The sequence below is a fragment of the Osmerus mordax genome, chromosome 11, assembly GCF_038355195.1.
Source record: "Osmerus mordax isolate fOsmMor3 chromosome 11, fOsmMor3.pri, whole genome shotgun sequence".
NCBI lineage: Eukaryota > Metazoa > Chordata > Actinopteri > Osmeriformes > Osmeridae > Osmerus > Osmerus mordax.
Window position 1 is genome coordinate 14,122,695 of NC_090060.1, and position 17,706 is coordinate 14,140,400.

A 17,706-nucleotide genomic window follows, 5' to 3' on the forward strand; every position below is an offset into this window, starting at 1 on the left:
TAAACTCTCCCGGACCGCATGATAATAGCGCTAGAAGAATCTAAAAGCGACATAGCTTCATTGTTACTTTGTCCGTAATGTGCGGCCGCAAAAACATGTTTACAATCGTTCAACGAAACTCCAAATATTTACTCAAAAAGTCATTGACAAAACCAGGAAAAACAACGTCTAAATCAAACAATGATACAACGCAATGCCGATAAAGTCAAGTTACTTTCCAGCTCCAGTGGCGCTGTGCGACTCAATGACAGACCACCAATTCACGACTGTCAATCGATGCACATGCTTAGCTACATAGCGTATACTACAAAACCCAAGGCAGACTTAGAATATATTCTTAAAGAGACAGAGGCAGCATCTGGTCGAGCTCGACCTGTTTGCTCTGTCGCTCGACCCTCTAAACCCTCTTGCGATCATCAGCTGCTGTGATGTTGTGACGGCCGATCAGGCTTAACACAAACAAGTTATTATATTATCATAAGGTCTTTGTAAATACAGGTGTCAGTTGCATTACACATGGCCGGTTGCAACATCATTGCAAGCAATGATCAGAGCAATCAAGAAGACATTAGAGAAATCCAATAAACCTTTACCGCTTTCATTAATTATTAAGTATTGTTATAGATTATAATGACATTGATAACTAGAGCTATCATAGAATAGGCTCTCCACCCTCTAAAATATCAATCTGTGGTTCTTATTATGTTATTTAGTTTGGCTTCAGTCTCCACAGATTGTCATTTCTAAAGCAGGTGCTGTTTGTTTCACACCCACTACTCCTTCTTATTGATCTGCAATCTGGCCCTGGCAGGGTCGCTGGAGCCTGGCTCCCCTCTGGGGGGACGACACACTGCTCCCCAGGGAAGGCTCTGTTTCATCCAGCCCTCTCCCGTCACAGCCCAGCCTCCCGGCATCCCTGGCCTTTGCCCTCTCACAGCATTGTCTCTGTGTCGTTCACCGAGAGCCATACATGATGGAGAGGGCCGTGGACTAGAAGGCGCCTGCCCTCCATTGTCCCACTGAAAGGGCTGAAAATTGGACAACGGAAGAGGAGTCCAGACGCCTGTCGCGGGGCAGATCACAAAGAGAGGCTAGAGCAGCATTAACCCCGGCCCCAGTGGAAGAGGGTTGTACCTTATCAAGGATCAGATCAGCTGAATGGAGCGCAGTCGTGGAGGGCTCAATTGAAATGTTGAGGGACATTGACTCCTTTGGACATGCTAGCCTTATTTAGACAGCTACTATATAGTTTACCAGAGGCCAGTCCTGGAGCCTCACTCCCACACAGAGTAGATTCACCCGTCTTCTTCTTTACCCACAATGCAATGGTGTCTTTGTGACTTTGAGTGACAATGATTTTGATTGTTAATGTTATGCACACATCTACAGAACATATAGTGACAAACTCAGATTTCATCAATGTAAATTTCAGTGGAAGCATTCTGGATTGTTTTTTTTTTCTTCTTCAAAGACAGTGCGGATGTGTGTGTGTCTGCGTGTGCGCATGGGTGTGTGTTCGTTATGCAGGCAATGGGAGTAAGGGATAGAGAATAGTGGGTTCAGATGGGTACAGATGGTGGGCCTAGCTGGTCTGTCTCTGGTGAAGAATGTGAGGTTCAGCTGTCTGCTATTTGCCCCAAGCCCTGACCTCATGTCTCCTTGTAAACCGTCTGGCTCCAGTTCCTCGCCTGTTGTCCGCATTGTTCTTCCCTTCCTTAAAATCCAAGGCCGTAAACTAGAGCTGCAAGTACGAATTTATATTTACTGACCCAAACAATCACACCAAAACCAACAACCCTCAATTTGTGATATGGAGTTTCAGTCAGGTTATGACAGAACTATACACCCCCTGCTCACTCACGATGGTTTTCACTGCACTGCAGTTGTTTTCCTCTGCCTACCTACCTAACCTACCTACCGAGCTCACCTGAGGTATGTCCTCCTCCGCACACACAAAGAGGTCCTTAGATGTTGACCTCTGTGCTATCGAGATCAGCAGCTCCCATTAGTCACTGGTACAGACCCCTTTGTCTTGCATCAGCCCCACTGTGTGAGAGACCTTCAGTCAGCTTGGAGGACTTCAGGCTTTATTTATAGTCCTGGTGTCACTGCGGCACAAGGCCAGTGGCAGGTCATTTACATCCAATACAACAGAGTGCTAAGGTAAGCAACTAATATCACAGCAACATTTGGCTCCCTGCCCAGCTTTTCTCATTTCAGATCCTTTGGCAAAGCAATATATGGCAATATACACATCCTCTTGTCATACCCTCGAAACGTCGGTTAGCAAATTGTGTGAGGGCTCTATTTGTATTGAGTGCTCTGGAGAGAGGGAGAGATGCTACGCGGCTCTAATACTCAGCTTTCATCCGTCTACCTGGAGACCACTGCTGACTCCTGCTGGATCTGAGCCACAAACCGTTAATGAGGCTGTAAATGAGCCAAGGAGAAATCACACTCACTCTTTCTCTTATTTAATCTACTCTGCATTTACTCTGTTTTATCAATCTGTTGCCACTTCCAGAGTACTCACCTATCACCTGTCACTGAAATAACAACTTAGCAGTACAGAAAACAAACTATCTAGTATATCACATTGAAAACGCCAACACAGTAATTAAAACACATAAAAACCAATTGTCTATCTTTCTTGTTCTTCTGGGGTAATCATCACCGCCTCTTCAGATCCCTTGTCTTGTGCCAGAGACGTTTTTATTTCTGCAGCCAAAACACTCCCGTCAGTCAGCTGAAGATTTGTGACTGAGAACAATGATGGGGTCAATGAGTTATAGTTCTCTTGATCTTCCACGCTCTGTTCTGACGGACATCTGTGCTCCATGCAACACTGTATACCGCCATATGGGGCTACTCGGGCCCAACGGTGGTGAAAGATGGAGGAAGTGATGAAAAGAGGAGGAGGAAGCAGAAAGAATGAGGGAAAGAGAAAGAGGGAGAGATCCCGCTAAAAGGATGAGCGATAAATATATCCAAAATCCCATATGTCAGACCATTAAAGTGCTCAGTGCACTCTCTACTGGCCACATACAATATCCCTTCACCCATCTTTTTCCACACAGACTTTCATACATTATATAGATTATGTTTCACTACATAAGTGAAACATTTTAAAATACCACACTATAGTATACTGCAAATGCACACAATTACTATGCACAATACTGCCAATCTACGTTTCTGTGATATAAAAAAACAAATCTGCAAAAGAAAAAATATTAATGAAACAGTAATACCCTGTTTAACCACTAGAGAGAGTCACAACTGAGTGTATGGAACAATTTATAAAGGTACAAGGCAAATATACATCATCATAACATAACAAATACCGTAATTTTAAGTGTATCAAAATAAACAACAAAATACACGAGCCACACCATGTATCAAAATTGTCCTTCATTGCTGTTTTGATCTGTTGTAAACTGAGGGTAAGGCTTGCACACTGCAGATGAGTGGGAAAAATGATCCCAGTGTCATTATCTTCTGAGTCTGAGTTGTCTATGGCCACAAAACTAGGCTCTTCCTCACCATTGTGTCCTATAGTAGTGCTTGGAGCAGGATCTCCCCTTAACATCTCATCTCCTAGGGTAACATCAGAGCTGGGAAATAAACAGGTGGATCCTTCACAACCTCGATATTACATGTTATGCATATAAACAACATTCTCAGTTTTACACATTCATAGAAGATGGAGACACGATAGTAATCTGAAAAAGGCAAAAAAACATATCTGAATCCGCCTCATTGCCCAGATGCAAGTATAAGGCTCAGATAAGATCATAACCCATGTACCGCCCTCCCTCCAGAACCAATCTGCTCTGTTATGTCCTACATACAGTGAACAGTGATAAAGCTCCCCCGCTCGGAAGGCCCCCTCTCTTTGCTAACATAACGCGAACATCAAGCCTCACAAACAATCTCTGTAGCTGTCCGCCAAAGCTGCTGTCATGGCAACTACCTTATCGGCCCTCGGAATCTGAGATGCGAGTCTTTGCCTTGGGGAATGGGGAGCGTTACAGGTTGCTAATAGACCACCTCATGTCACCAGTCCCTAAAGAGCAGGCGCGTGAGCCCCAATCCTAAATAGTTTATTATCAGTGACTATGTGAAGCGGGTGATGGGTGTCCTGTTGACACAGTTGTGTAAATAGTCACAAATAATGACCCGGTCAGACTAGCGAGATTGAACTCACCCTCCCTGGGGATTACTGCCTTGATTGTCGAATGAACAGATAACAAACGTTTAACAGGAGAGGACTGCTTTTGACATCATTTTGCAATAATAATAAGCAAATAATTAAGTTCAGTTTCTAGACAGTTCTTTCATACAGATGCTGATAGAACAATTACAATGTGTGTCTACCAATCCACCTACTCACCATTCAAGATGCTTGCACTGAGAGATGTATTCATAGAGAAGGATGAATCAGCAGCTGTATTGGTAAAATATGCTCTGTAACCAGCATCTGTGCTCTTGGAAGTCGTAAAAACATTTAACTGGAAAAGAGTCAGAATCAAGTCCAGCCACATAATGATTCCAAATTGGAAAAAAAAACCTTAAATGGTTATTTCTGCTATTCCCAAAGATGCGTTCCACTTGTTCTTCCTACCATGAGAACAAACACACTGAAAATTCTGGTGTTTGCCACAGACAACAGTCCAAAAGTCTCATCCCTCTTGCTAATCTGTCTTCTTTCCCTGTAATAGTCACCTAATAGCCCCTCTCTCAGTCAATCACAGCTTGTCTCTCTCTCTCGTTCGTACTTGCGTCACCTCTTACCTCTCGTCTGCCACTCTGCAGCTTGGTGACTGGTAGGGAATGTCTGCCCTTTTGGCAAACACAGGTCAATATGGAGAACATGCAGACAGCCCCACCCATGAGATTAAAAGTGAATACACATATAAAAGGCAAAAACAGAAACAGAAAGGTTCCCCATTCTTGTAGTAGTGCTACCTCAGTCTCCTCTGTCACATATAGAACCTATGTGTTTGACTCTCCCTTCTACCTCTGACCTTTGACACATCTGGCCATGGATGGAGTGCTATTACTGGAGGAGCATCCTAAAAAAAAAGAGAGCCAGAGAGATGGGATTGTAATCGCAGACTGATCTGTAGTTTCTGTTCTTTCTTCTTTGTTCCTCTCATTAGGTGGGCATTCACATCTGAGGAAGAAGGAGAAAGCTCTGCTTTGTATTCATTAGTGATGGTTCTTTACAGCCAATTAAAAGACTTCCCAGAGAGGACTATCTTTGGACATTTCTGTCTGTTCTTCGATGATTTAGGATTAGGTTGAAAGTAAATATTTGAATAGGCCCGGTTGGCCTGAAGTCTACTTTGTCCAAATAAAACCATATTCTAATGAAGATAGATCAAAATCCAAAGCAGAGTTTAAGCAAGCAGGGGATTTTTTTTGTGAGATTCGGGGATGTCCACATGTGCATTACATAACAGTGTGATAAGCGCACTGTATGCAGATTTATGGCACACAAATATTCTCTCTATATCACACAAACCAAATGTGTCCTGTAAATGTCATTTGCATTCATTTGTCAGGTTATAGTCCTCCTATTTTGAGGTAAACTGATGTTCCACTCGACCACTAGATGGCAAAGGAGAATCAAAAGTCAATGTAAAACCAGAAAATCCCAGAAGCTACTTTAGATGGACTAGAATTCACTTTTAATGTGACATTATCCTCAGCTTGTTTAAAAAGGCAGAGGTGAATAGTAGTACAAAAGAGTTCAATAGAACCATTCATTAGCGTAGGCTGACTATCAGTGAGTCATGCCTAGTCCTGTCTCCCACCAGGCATTGCGATAAGGGCTTCTAGGCTGTCAGACATGTTTAACAAAGACATTCTTCAGGAAGGTAATGGATAGCCAAGAACAGAAGATACCAAGAATATAGGGAGTAGGCTGCATCCTTATTTTGGGATTGTGAGTAAAACTATGGCAGGCTGCGGATAGGTGATCCTAATACTATAATACTCCAATGGATCAAATACAATTATTACTGTGCTGATGCACTGATCAGTGTTTCCCCTACCATTAAATTAGGGGGGCGCCCCGCCCCTACAACGGCACCCCCCCCCCCCCCCCTGGAAGGTCAAGTAAAACATTTTTTATTCTTTTATATAGCGCCAGATCACAAAATAAGTCATTTAAGGTTACCTTTCCTATAAAACAGGTCTATAGCTTGCTCTTTTATTAAACAAACTAAATGGCCTTATGTTATTTATCTTATTTACAGCTGTAAACCTAGGGGAAACACTGCTAATGTATAATCTTGTGGAGATGTATTTGCAAGAGACAGAACCCAACTATACAGGGAACACTTCTACATTTAACTAGAAAATATCGAGGTTTAGGGCTTAGAAAATGTCCACTGTGCAGTTCGAGATTAGTGCTTTTTGCCATACCCAAAATAAATAATTTACACCAGCCATCGGCATCAAGTTTCCTTGATATGTTGGCTTGCTCTCATGTCTGGAAATCGTATAGAGATGGTCGAAGGATATTCGCAATGCAGACATGTATCTTCGTCTTCGATAAATCGACACATGTAACACAAATATCCAGATGAACCCTGGGTTTAGTGTAACTACTCATATATGGTTGATGCACTAATTTTAGCTGGTGAACTGAAAATCGTCTATGACCTCAAAATTCCCTCAAATTGGCTGACAATGTTAAAATGAGGGAGATGCTGCACCCAAAATATGAGAGACATGAAAAATTCAGAGGGCTGCCAGTCAATTATTAACTCTCGCTCCTATTAACCTGGTAGGAGCATCTGCTATGATGATGTTGTGGGAATGAGATATGTGATCTGTCATGCTTTCTGTGTGTGCACTCACTGTTGTCAAGGTGGGATGGGGTCAGATCAGACAGAAAACATGTTGAATTTAATATTGTATAATGAATCCATGACATGCCACTACTAAAACAACACATGGACCCACAGCCATAAATATTTCATCTGACAACCCATTTGAGTTGAGACAGCAGGACCTCAGACTTACATTACAACTTAAAAGCCTGGCTCCTGCCCCATTACAACGTTGACTAATGCGTCTCTTGGGGGACTTCTATATCAAATGTTTTCTGTTGTCATATTAACTATTCTTATCTTCATAAAAATGCAGTGCATTTAATTAATCTACCTATTGAGGTCAGTGTATGTTATAAATCCTATAAAATAAATTAATTCAAGAGTCTGCATGGTAAAGAGGTTCTGATACACGGCTCCAGGGGAGAAATGTAGCGGAGGTCGGCACCTGTACGGAAAAAGGATTAGGGGGCGTTCCCGGCGCGCGCAGGTGCCAGCTATACATGGACGGCTGAAACCCTGGGAACTAGAATAGTTAACGGTTCTAACCTACGAGCGTGTTGAGAGACGCTCAGAAAGATGCAGGAGAGAGCAAACCTGGAGAGATGAGATGTATAAGTGTCATGGCGAGACAGTTAACTATTTTCTCGTGGTTTAGTGTTCGACAGTGCTTATAGAAGTGCAAACTCGCCAGTGCTCTGCAATGTCATCTATTGTTTGGGTGCCGGACGGGAAAAGGGAAATTATTCATAACCGTTAACGTGAGCTGGTTTTCTTCAACACGCTTTCTTTGTTATACGTGCTTAGCTAAACATTGTCTATTTACTCCAAGGACAAAGCTCCACGGTAGCTTACTTGCGAATAAGTTTTAGATCCGAGGGGACTTACCTTGCACCGGAACAGACGGTTAATGTTGGGAGATGGAGATATCATGGAGAGCTCGTGCCCTGTTGACGTTGGTATGGATAGTCCAAGGTAAGATATTTAAGCCTCAAATACTTTTGTGATATTGATTGAAGTATTTTTTTTTATCTTTATTTTGGTGAGTAAAATTCTTTGCTTGGCAAATGTTTATCACGTACAAAAGTTTTCCGCATCCAAAGAAAGACGTTTTTGTGTGTAATATATAAATGTGACTAAATAACTAGAATATTGGCTAGTTAGCATAACTAGTGACGTCACACCTGTGCATTACATTTAGTCATTTATTTATTTATTGCATTAACTGTACATGCACTGCTTTTTCCAATATTTTGTATAAACTTGCTTTTATTTCTTTGGAGGCGTGTTTGATAAGGAAAAGCCTACAAAATAGGATACCCTTTCCTATTTTCTTCAAGGTATAGTTTTTTTAGTGTGTACATTAGGCTAAATTATAGGCTATTCATTTGACAAGTTGCACCTTTCATTGCACTCAGATGGACCCAAGACAGGTGCCCAAGACACTATATTTATCAACAGTGTGAAATGCGCTGGTGTGAAATTGGTAAATCCCACTTTGACACTATCAAACTTAAATCTAGACTATACCGCGTTATCTAATTTGCTGTTGGCATCATCTTTGAAACCTATAACAACCGCAGGAAGACATATAGTACGCTGGCCATTAACCCAATAAGGGCTCTGTGAGTCTTATGCACGGACACCGCAACAGGGTGGAGATTAGGATGATTCTAAGGACCCTAGTCAGACAGGGGGCCCAGCAGAACCCCACACTTTCCTGTATGATTTTGATTTTGGGGCCGGGAGTAGGCCTACATTACATCAGGGGGCTCAGAAACCCTAGCGGCGCCCCTGGTCTTAGCTGTTGGGCATGTGTTTGGTTGTAATCAGCCACTCAATGACACTTACAAATGTTTAGTTAAATTAAGAGTCCATTTATATACACAATAAAGGACTGATTAAGAAAAGCTAGGTCCATTGTGGTCCCTTATCTTTCAGGCAGCAGAAATCAGATTTGTTTTGTAATCACTGACTGGCTGCAGCTTTTTAACAAGGTACTGGCAAGCAGGCTTTGCGATGAGATTAACACATTTGGTGACTCCTGGTTTGACTGGAATTAACATGGTCAACAGGGGGAGTCAGGTGGCTGAGTGGTGAGGGAGTCGGACTAGTAATCCGAAGGTTGCCAGTTCGATTCCCGGTCATGCCAACTGACGTTGTGTCCTTGGGCAAGGCACTTCACCCTACTTGCCTCGGGGGAATGTCCCTGTACTTACTGTAAGTCGCTCTGGATAAGAGCGTCTGCTAAATGACTAAATGTAAATGTAAACATGAAATGTGTTTTGATGTGTCTTTATTGATGTGTCTTATTAATCCCTCTCCTGGAGAATGACAGTATGGATCAGGAGGATAGCCGTAGTTTACAATTTTTTTGTCCCCGTAGGTAAGTCTATGTGTTTGAAAAGATACTTAAGATATTTATATGTTAAGGGACAGGCTTTGATGTCAGTGTGATCACTGTGTGTCAGGGGTTAACTCTGTTTCACACTTGAAATGACAGGTTTCTGGGGCTGTGTGGAATTATTCTATAGCTCCCATCCGAAGCATAGGGGACCTTAGTAACGCAAACCTTTTGTTAGACAGCTGACAGGATGAGAAAAGGCAGTTGGGTACTCAGTCTGGCCAGTCGCAGAGATGTCTCAGAAGATATGATATTGAAAGTGCTGTGTCTTAGGCCCTGTTAATTTTATAAACTACTCCCATACTCTTTGACTGTTTCAGCTTCCCTTAGCTTTATAATAAATTGAATTTTACAAGATAACATGAATAAAAATCACCTGATAATAGTCAAAATAGGCGCAGCCTAACAAGCAGATTATTCCAGCGGAGGTGGATGAAGTCTCTGCTTAGAATCGCCCATTCCTCTGAGCGTAAATCATTAGCGGGTCTAATGCCTAGCTAGCATGGTCAATTATATGTGCCCCCCACATAGCACCTAGAATGTACCAATCCCACGAAGTCAATATTTCACCTAATTAACGGCTACAGCTTGCCTTGGACTAACAGACAGTCGTTAATCAAAAGGCAACTTGCCTGGAACTAATGGCTAACACGTCACTGTGAGTTGTTTAACTAGATGGAGTTGGAGCAGGCTCTGTTCTTGAAAATCCTCCACAGTCTTTACTGTGCAGACTACTGTATGTCATTTCATCTCTACAACAACAGCGAGTGCAATGTGTACGTGTAGAAGAGGATCTGTAGCTACCATCTGCCAGAGTAATACTAATGTGCCAGAATTAAAAAATCCTTATTTTAATGAGCAGCGAGACACAAAGTTTGTTTTCAGTCTGTCAATCTATAATCAAGAATTTCTTAAATTCATCCGCGAGTGTGCCACACTGGGAGGGACATAAACTGAATGTGTCTGACAGCCGGTGCAGTGAAGCAAAACACCCCAGACTGACTGACTGGCTGCTGTTAAGGTGCAGCCACAGCGGCGGCTTGTCATTATTCCCTCCCCACCACTGCCTCCATCCAGGGCCTGTCCTCATGTGACTAATGATGCCTGAGAGGGCAGACCTGCTCAGGCTCGGGTCGCCACAGAGATGAGTCTATCAGGGTGCTTTGCAGAGAACTCATCATCCCACCATCATCCCACTCTGCCAATTAGCGAGTCAACCTGCCTCAGCTTTACCAGAATCCCTTTTCGGTTATTTTTGTGTGTGTATGCTGTCTTAGTATCGTGGCTTTTCTTAACCTTAGACTTCTCATATGCATCATTTGGAATGTCCTTCTTGCTGTTCTAACTTTCTTTCAAGAAATGTCTGCACTGTACTTCTGACCTTTGGCAACATGCAAAAAAGACTGCCTGTAGGCAAAGCAGTAAGCAGAGCTCTGGAGTGTACAGCTCATAAATCATGAATCTCACAGAGAGCAGTCTGCCATTTACACCCAGGCGTGGGTGAGGACTGTGGTGATTTAGGCCAGGTGCATCATGGGAAATAGCACACACTAATGAGGTACAATCCCCCCCTCTAAATGAGGCCTTTGCCCTGATAGACACCAGAACGTGGGTGTCAGAGATCACACATGCAGCGTACGCCCCAGTGGAACACAAGTAACCGACAACAACTGGATGAATGACGGATGACGTCTGAATCCTGTTGTATACCACATCATTTAACATTTAGATATATGGTAAATCATTCAATTTTTTGTAATTTATCACAATGTGTTTGAGCCTGCCTCTTCAAAGGTGTCTATGAGCACAGTTGTTGAGTCACATTATATAGATGGTAACGAATCCCTGTTACATCTTCTCTTTCAGCCACATCCTGACACACAGTGCAGCTTTTTAAACTAAAATATGTGTACTGTGTTCCATTGACAGTTCTAAAAGGCTTCTTTTATCCGAGCCCACGATTGATGTCAATGGGTAGAAGGCTTGAAGACGGCTGGTCTTCAACACATGCCTTTTTTCGTCCACTTCGTCATCCAGGTGGGAGGGAAAGCAAGACTTTTGTGTTTAGAGATAATGCAAGATTGGGGATGGTCAGGTGTAATTGTTAAGAGATGGGCTATCGTGGGTGTTTTTGGTGGGTGATATTGGCCAAGATGGGTTTGTAAACTAAGAGTTTTTGGAGATTGGTTTGTAATGGTGGATGATAGGCCTGGGGAGCAAGGCTTGATGGTATTTTTGTTGTGGTGGTAAAAGGGCAGGTGATGAATCCCCAGGTAAAGAGGGGGGAGATGGATGGTTTTGTCTGTGAGGAGATGGAAGATCAGTATTCATTGAGGAGTGAGGGCACCCTTTTATCCCCTTGCTGTCTCCATGCTTCTGGGCCAGGTGGTTCAAGGTGTTGTTCTGAGCGACCGGATGGGGTTACTTGGTGTTAAAGGCTTCAGATCTGGTTATATGAGGCTAAGAACCATCCCTGCTGTCTCTATGGGATTCACCTTAAAGATTAAGTGTACACTTACCACTCTAAAGCTGATTTCTGAATTGTTTGGATACTCTCACTTTTCAGACAATTTCATGATGATATGGTCCTTATCAAAATACTGTATGTAACTTCTGTGCTGAGATAACTCATAGCCGTCTTATACAGCAACAGGCCAGATGTCATGAGAGAAAAACCTACTGTAGCTGGACCCTGCGGGAGTCATTTTACCTCTAACATCAATCTACTCCAGTATCAAACGCTGTTCTGTGCTGTCCCTTGGGTAGTAAGGCAATTGCCTTTAGAATTAATGCTCCAGGGTGGTGGCAGATACCGCTTAATATAGAAACAGTCAACCAACCAAGAAGGTGAGAATGTACTGCAGTGTATTCTACAGTCATGCCTTTCCAACCAACACTTCTTCCAATTGACTGAGGATTCAAACCAGGGAAGGTACTATAATGATTAGGGGTGTAACAATATATCGTGGAACAATATATCGCAATACAAAATGTTTACAATATGTTTCGTAGAGTTATGGTAATATTTTTACAATACGACGTCCGTTTGATCCTATTGATTGAGCTGCCAGCGCGCGACCTACTCTGCACCTGCGTCATGCATGCATTCACTGCATTCACAGAAATCGCTTGAACGGACTTAACTAAAGTGTATGTACAACAAAGAAAATGATTGAAAATTTTTAATGTTTTGGAAATAAATCTGTTAAGTGAATTTCAGTTTAATTTCAAATGTTGTTCAAAATATTGTGATACATATTGTATTGTACACCCAGTATCGGGTTACGTATTGAATCGTGAGCTGAGTGTATCGTTACACCCCTAATAATGATTTTACCTCAAATCAATTGACCAATCTACCTTTCACTCAAAGCTATTCATTAATGAGCCACGGTTTCAATTTACGTCTTGAGAAAGAAGGCTTATTTCCTAGTTGGACCGAGGTCTACAAGAGATGCCGTACGGAAATCAATGTCATTTGAACAAGAACATGTAAAGATCAGGGAATTGCAACTCAGGCTCTGATCTTGTATTCATGAAAGATTGATTTGAAAGCACCTGCGTTGTCACTATTTCATTTGTAATAGGTATTCTGGATAAAATGTATTTACATGTTCAACATTTCATTGAATATATAAACAAACACACTCAGATCAAGATCACATACAGTAGGCTACATACGTCTGTATAGGAGGATGACAGGGACCTTTCTATTATGGACTGTTATAATGGGTGGTTATTAGCCTTAAATTACATATGACTCTTTTTGTTGTCTACACCAGTCTCCACTAAGCCAATGTTGCCACTTTCGACTAATATTTTTCCAACGTAATGAGGTAATGACACTCGAAATGTTGTGAAATTGGGTCTAGGTTATATACCACCAGGTCATAAGCCTAATACATGGTCATTGCATTAGAGGCTCTCAGTCAGGGGGGAACAGTGTCGTTTCTATTTCAGACCCTGAAGTTGGCTGGCTCTCTAAATTGATCTAGTCTCAGTAAAGTGCACAGGACAGACCAGGAGAAACCTGCTCCAAGCTGATAAGACCAGTAACCCTAACTACTTTAAAGGCATGGCACAGACTCCATCTTATATTATTCCCATTTCAGTTAGTAAATGTAGCTGAAGTAATAATATGCACTCAGACATGGGCTGTAACGTTTGAAGTTCAGTCAAGAAACTTAGGCAGGGGTGGAACAGATTTTTTTTCCTGAACATTCTCAAAAAAGATTGTATTTGATATTGCTGCTACTGGTAAAAAGGGAGGTGTTTGTTAGTAGTGGGCATCAAGTTGAGTAAAATACTATTTTGTTTGGTTGTGAATGGAGTGCTGTGTGGCCAGGCTTAATGCATTCCGTGTACATCTATCTTTTGATCTGTGTTCACCACAGGAATGGTTCATTCATGAAAACCTGTTAGACATTGGCATTGTCAAAGTTGGGTTACCAAAAGCTAATTTTGGGGTTGAGTGGGTTCAGATCCAAACAGAGGGAATCTGTGGTGTGTAAAATAAAGGATAAAGTGTTTTGGGAAATTGATTTACTGGCCGGGAATGTCTCTGGTCAGTGAAGCCTGACATTGAAAGACCAGGCTCTGTATCAGACTCAGTGGTATTTTCAAGCAGGCAGGTTCAGTACCCAGTAGACATGAACCCATGCATCTGCATTTCTATAAGTAATATTTCAGCAAAGGAGTATTCGTAGCCAGTGCCTGTATGGTCCTCCACAGTGACAGTAAGCCTTTGTTCAGTTTGTTTTATATGAAAAAGCTGAAAATGAATCATGACAGAGTTCTTTAGAAGTAGAGATCAGTGCACACATTTGAATCTACCCATCAGTGCATTCATGTGCACAGTTGTATTCATATCCCTTGTGTGATGACTGAATTAGCTTCCTAGGCAGGCCACAGACAGGGACATATCATTTTTAAGGATGTTTGTGTTTCATTGGGGGGAAGCCAAGGAATATAATTTTTTTACATCAGCGATTTTTTAAGGTCAGAAGTACATGTATAATCATAACTATGTGAAAAGGAAAAGTACATAGTACATGCGAGATACTAAATTAATAACTGCCTTCGGTTCTCTATTGAGTCTTTCTGCTATGTTTACTTTTATTGGTGCAGTTTAACCACAATCCTAGAATGCGAGCAGCAATGTTAAGGCTAGTTTTCAAAATACTTTGAATGACCAAAAGGTAAGTCAAAGACAGGATGTCAGTAATGAAAGGAAATAGAGTTTAATTTGAGCCTTGAAAATTCAACATTCGAGCAGGTAATATCCATCTGGCATGTGCCGTCACTCTGTGTGTTCCTGATAGTGTTCAAACACTCTTCCGCTTGGGGAATTCAACTTTGATGGGAAAAGGTTATTGAAATTCCTAATTTCTGTTTTATTTTCACACTTGGGCGGGTTACCCATCCACAGTCCATTCCCCATTGCCTCTCTCTGTCCCATGACTATCCTTCCAAATCCCAATAACTCTGCATGGCCAGATATCGTGGTCTTTCTGAAACTATTCTCAGGAGTGATAATTGTATATCTCCTAATAAAAAAAAGAAAAAGGTTTCTCTATGAGCATTAGCATCATCCGGTTTTGCTATCATATTTATTTTGTCTTTGTGGCCCAAATAACAGTAGGCTATATAGTAGGTCCACCATGCCATGTAGAGTAGCAGAGATCATGCCACTTTACATGCTGCAATATCTCATAATGGTTCAGTAAATATCATGGCTCAATGCACCAACAACCCTGTGTAGCTTACCTGACATTATTAAACATGTATACAGCTCACTTTATCTTGTCCATGCTTTTGAAATACAGAATTGCTATGCAATTTTCAATATTCAAGAATTGTAACACAATTCTGACATTGTAAGACAATTATTGTTGTCTTTTTTTACTGATGTGTCAATCTACTGATTAATCTGAGTAATATTCTGATAAAAGGAATTTTGGCCAAGTATTGTCTTGGCATAATGGTCTAGGTCAAAAAAAGTTAAATTGTGAGTAGCTTCTGTTGAGGTCATCAACATCACAATGTATTTAGACTTCTATTAATAAAAATACCCCTTCCACGCTCTTAGATGGTCTTAGAAAGAGGTATGAATCTCTTACACCAGAATTGATCCCACTTCCGAGAAAAGGTTTTTCTTTGAAGTGCGATTGGCTTCAAGCCAGAGTTAAATAGACAACTTTAATTACATTAGGTGGTGCCACAATGTCCAACATAAGTGGTGTATTCACAATATGATGTTTGATTTGAACTTTGATATTGAAGTTGATAGAGCCAGACCGACTAAAGAAATTTAAGACTTAAGAATCCCCAATAGTTTAAGAGGGAACCCATTAATATGGGTAGAAATATTTTGTAATGGCAAGTAAAGAAGTGTATACACCCTCCCCATCTGCTTCACAAACACACCGGTTCTGAGGCAATTGTGTCAAAAATGAAAACACAGTGGCCAGATTAAAGGGTGTGCCCCCCCCCCCCCAACCCCTCCCCATGCCACTGGGACTCTGTGCGACCCGGGTCCCTCCCTCTTAAAGCCAGCTTGGACTGATAATAAGATTAGAATGTGGAGAGAGAGCTTAGCGAACCTGGCCGAAGAAACATCAGCCATGCTCCATCAACAGGAGTGCCATGGAAACGGAGCTTGTTGGAGAGAGGGGCGTCGCCTGGCCTGACACCTGACACTGCTGACACAATGTAAAACAGTGAACAGTTGTGTAAAATTATTTGATATTATGTATACTGATGAGAGTGAGAAAGGGAGAGAGAGGGGGAGTTACCAAACACACACACAAGTGTGCACGCAAAGATTTACGCTAATCCCACTCAGCGCTAATCTTATGCACCACACACACACACACAGAACATTCCTCCCCCAAGGGACATGCGAGTGGCCTTATGACAGTGGCACCATCCAAACTAATCAATGCTCCGTTGATCTGTGTGTGAATTAAAGACTTAACCCCTTTACTGACAACTGTCACAGAGATAGAGGCATAAACTGACATAAATGGAACAACAACACATGGAGATAATTAATGAAGACTGTTTACTGTAAATAAGTATACTTACCGAACAGTCTAAACCCAACTCCGGAGACCAGAGTGTTCTTGATAATGGTAGCTGGTCTATATTCTGTCTTTTGGTGTTGACATCTCTTTTGGCAGTTCTCTTGATGTGTGCTCCAGCCTTAGCTTTCATTTGCCTACCAGCTCAGTCTGAGATCAGGGATAACCTACAGGATGGTATCTCCCAGCGGTGTTGAGCTGATGACCTGGAAAACTGTCTCACCGACCCCAGGCCCTGATTGACAGACCAGTAAAAAAAGATTGAGATGGAAGCATGTGAGATCTATTTTGGAAATAACACAAGATGTACAGAACTGCAGATAGCTGGATTTAGCATGCTAGCTTTCACAGTGGTTGGTCCTGTCAACAACTACAAGAAACAGCTTCTCGTATTTTTTTAAACAGCGCAGTGAAATATAGCATTTATTTTATCTATTTCTTGTGTGCAAGGAATGTTGAACAAAGTTCTGGTTGAATAAAAACGACATATGTTTATGGTAATGTCACCTCAGCATGCATACCGTCTAAATAATTATTTTTGAATGTTATGTAGCTGAGGACGGCTGCACCTCTTGATGTTGCTGTGTTTTATCACCAATTCTCCGCTGACTCAGCCTCTGCCGATGCAACGCTGCTGTTGATCGATTAAAGCACTCGGAGATTTGACAGTGTTTTTCAGTCTCCAAGTTTCATATCTCATAGATTTGCATGGCCCACCTGCTGCTGCCATCTTCAGCAGTTTTATAAAAAAAATAAAAAATAAAACAGGAGCCAAAAATACAACTGGTTCTTCTTTTTCTTTGACTGCTAGGGGCTCTGTAAAGTACAATGTTCTGTTGGCGTCAAAGTTTGAGAAGATCAATCACAAGTAGCCATATTCTGTGTTATAAAGAGGAACCCTGCTACTGCTAATGGAACACACCATTCTCATTCTTGGCCTCTGGAAAATCTTGATTTAGTTCTTCATCTGTACAGCTGTCTCCTTATTTGGATTCTCATCCAATTCTTTGTAATTTATCCAAAGAATTTATGGCTCTAGAGGAGCCTACCCTATTAAATGATCAGGAGATCAAATCCGAGAGCTGAGAATTGTCTATTTCTCTCCATCTCCCCCAGCAGATCTAGGAGTGAAGCTTAGGTAAAATGTTTATTTGGCGTCATAACCTCCATAGTCTCCATTTTCTTAACAAGCTTGTCAACCCTTCCCTCTCCACCAATTGTTTACACTTGGGGTGTTGAAGGGGGAGGATGTTACAGAAGCCAAAGAGGATTATTACAGTAAGAAACCTGAATAATCTCACTCTTGTCTTTCACTATGACACAGAAACCCAACCAGGTCAGTCTGAAGGAGGCTGCCCCCATCTAATCTCACCATCAG

General features: G+C 41.7%; 1 protein-coding gene across 1 annotated transcript in view; it reads left to right on the forward strand.

Moving 5' to 3' along the window:
- The first annotated feature begins 1,573 nt into the window (after positions 1-1,573).
- The window catches only part of esamb (endothelial cell adhesion molecule b), a 31,640-nt gene continuing 15,507 nt past the window's right edge, over positions 1,574-17,706 (forward strand). The window contains exons 1-2 of the mRNA XM_067246723.1: positions 1,574-1,747; positions 2,042-2,163. Of these exons, the coding sequence (XP_067102824.1) occupies positions 1,574-1,747; positions 2,042-2,163 (296 nt within the window). The remainder of the gene's footprint in view (positions 1,748-2,041; positions 2,164-17,706) is intronic.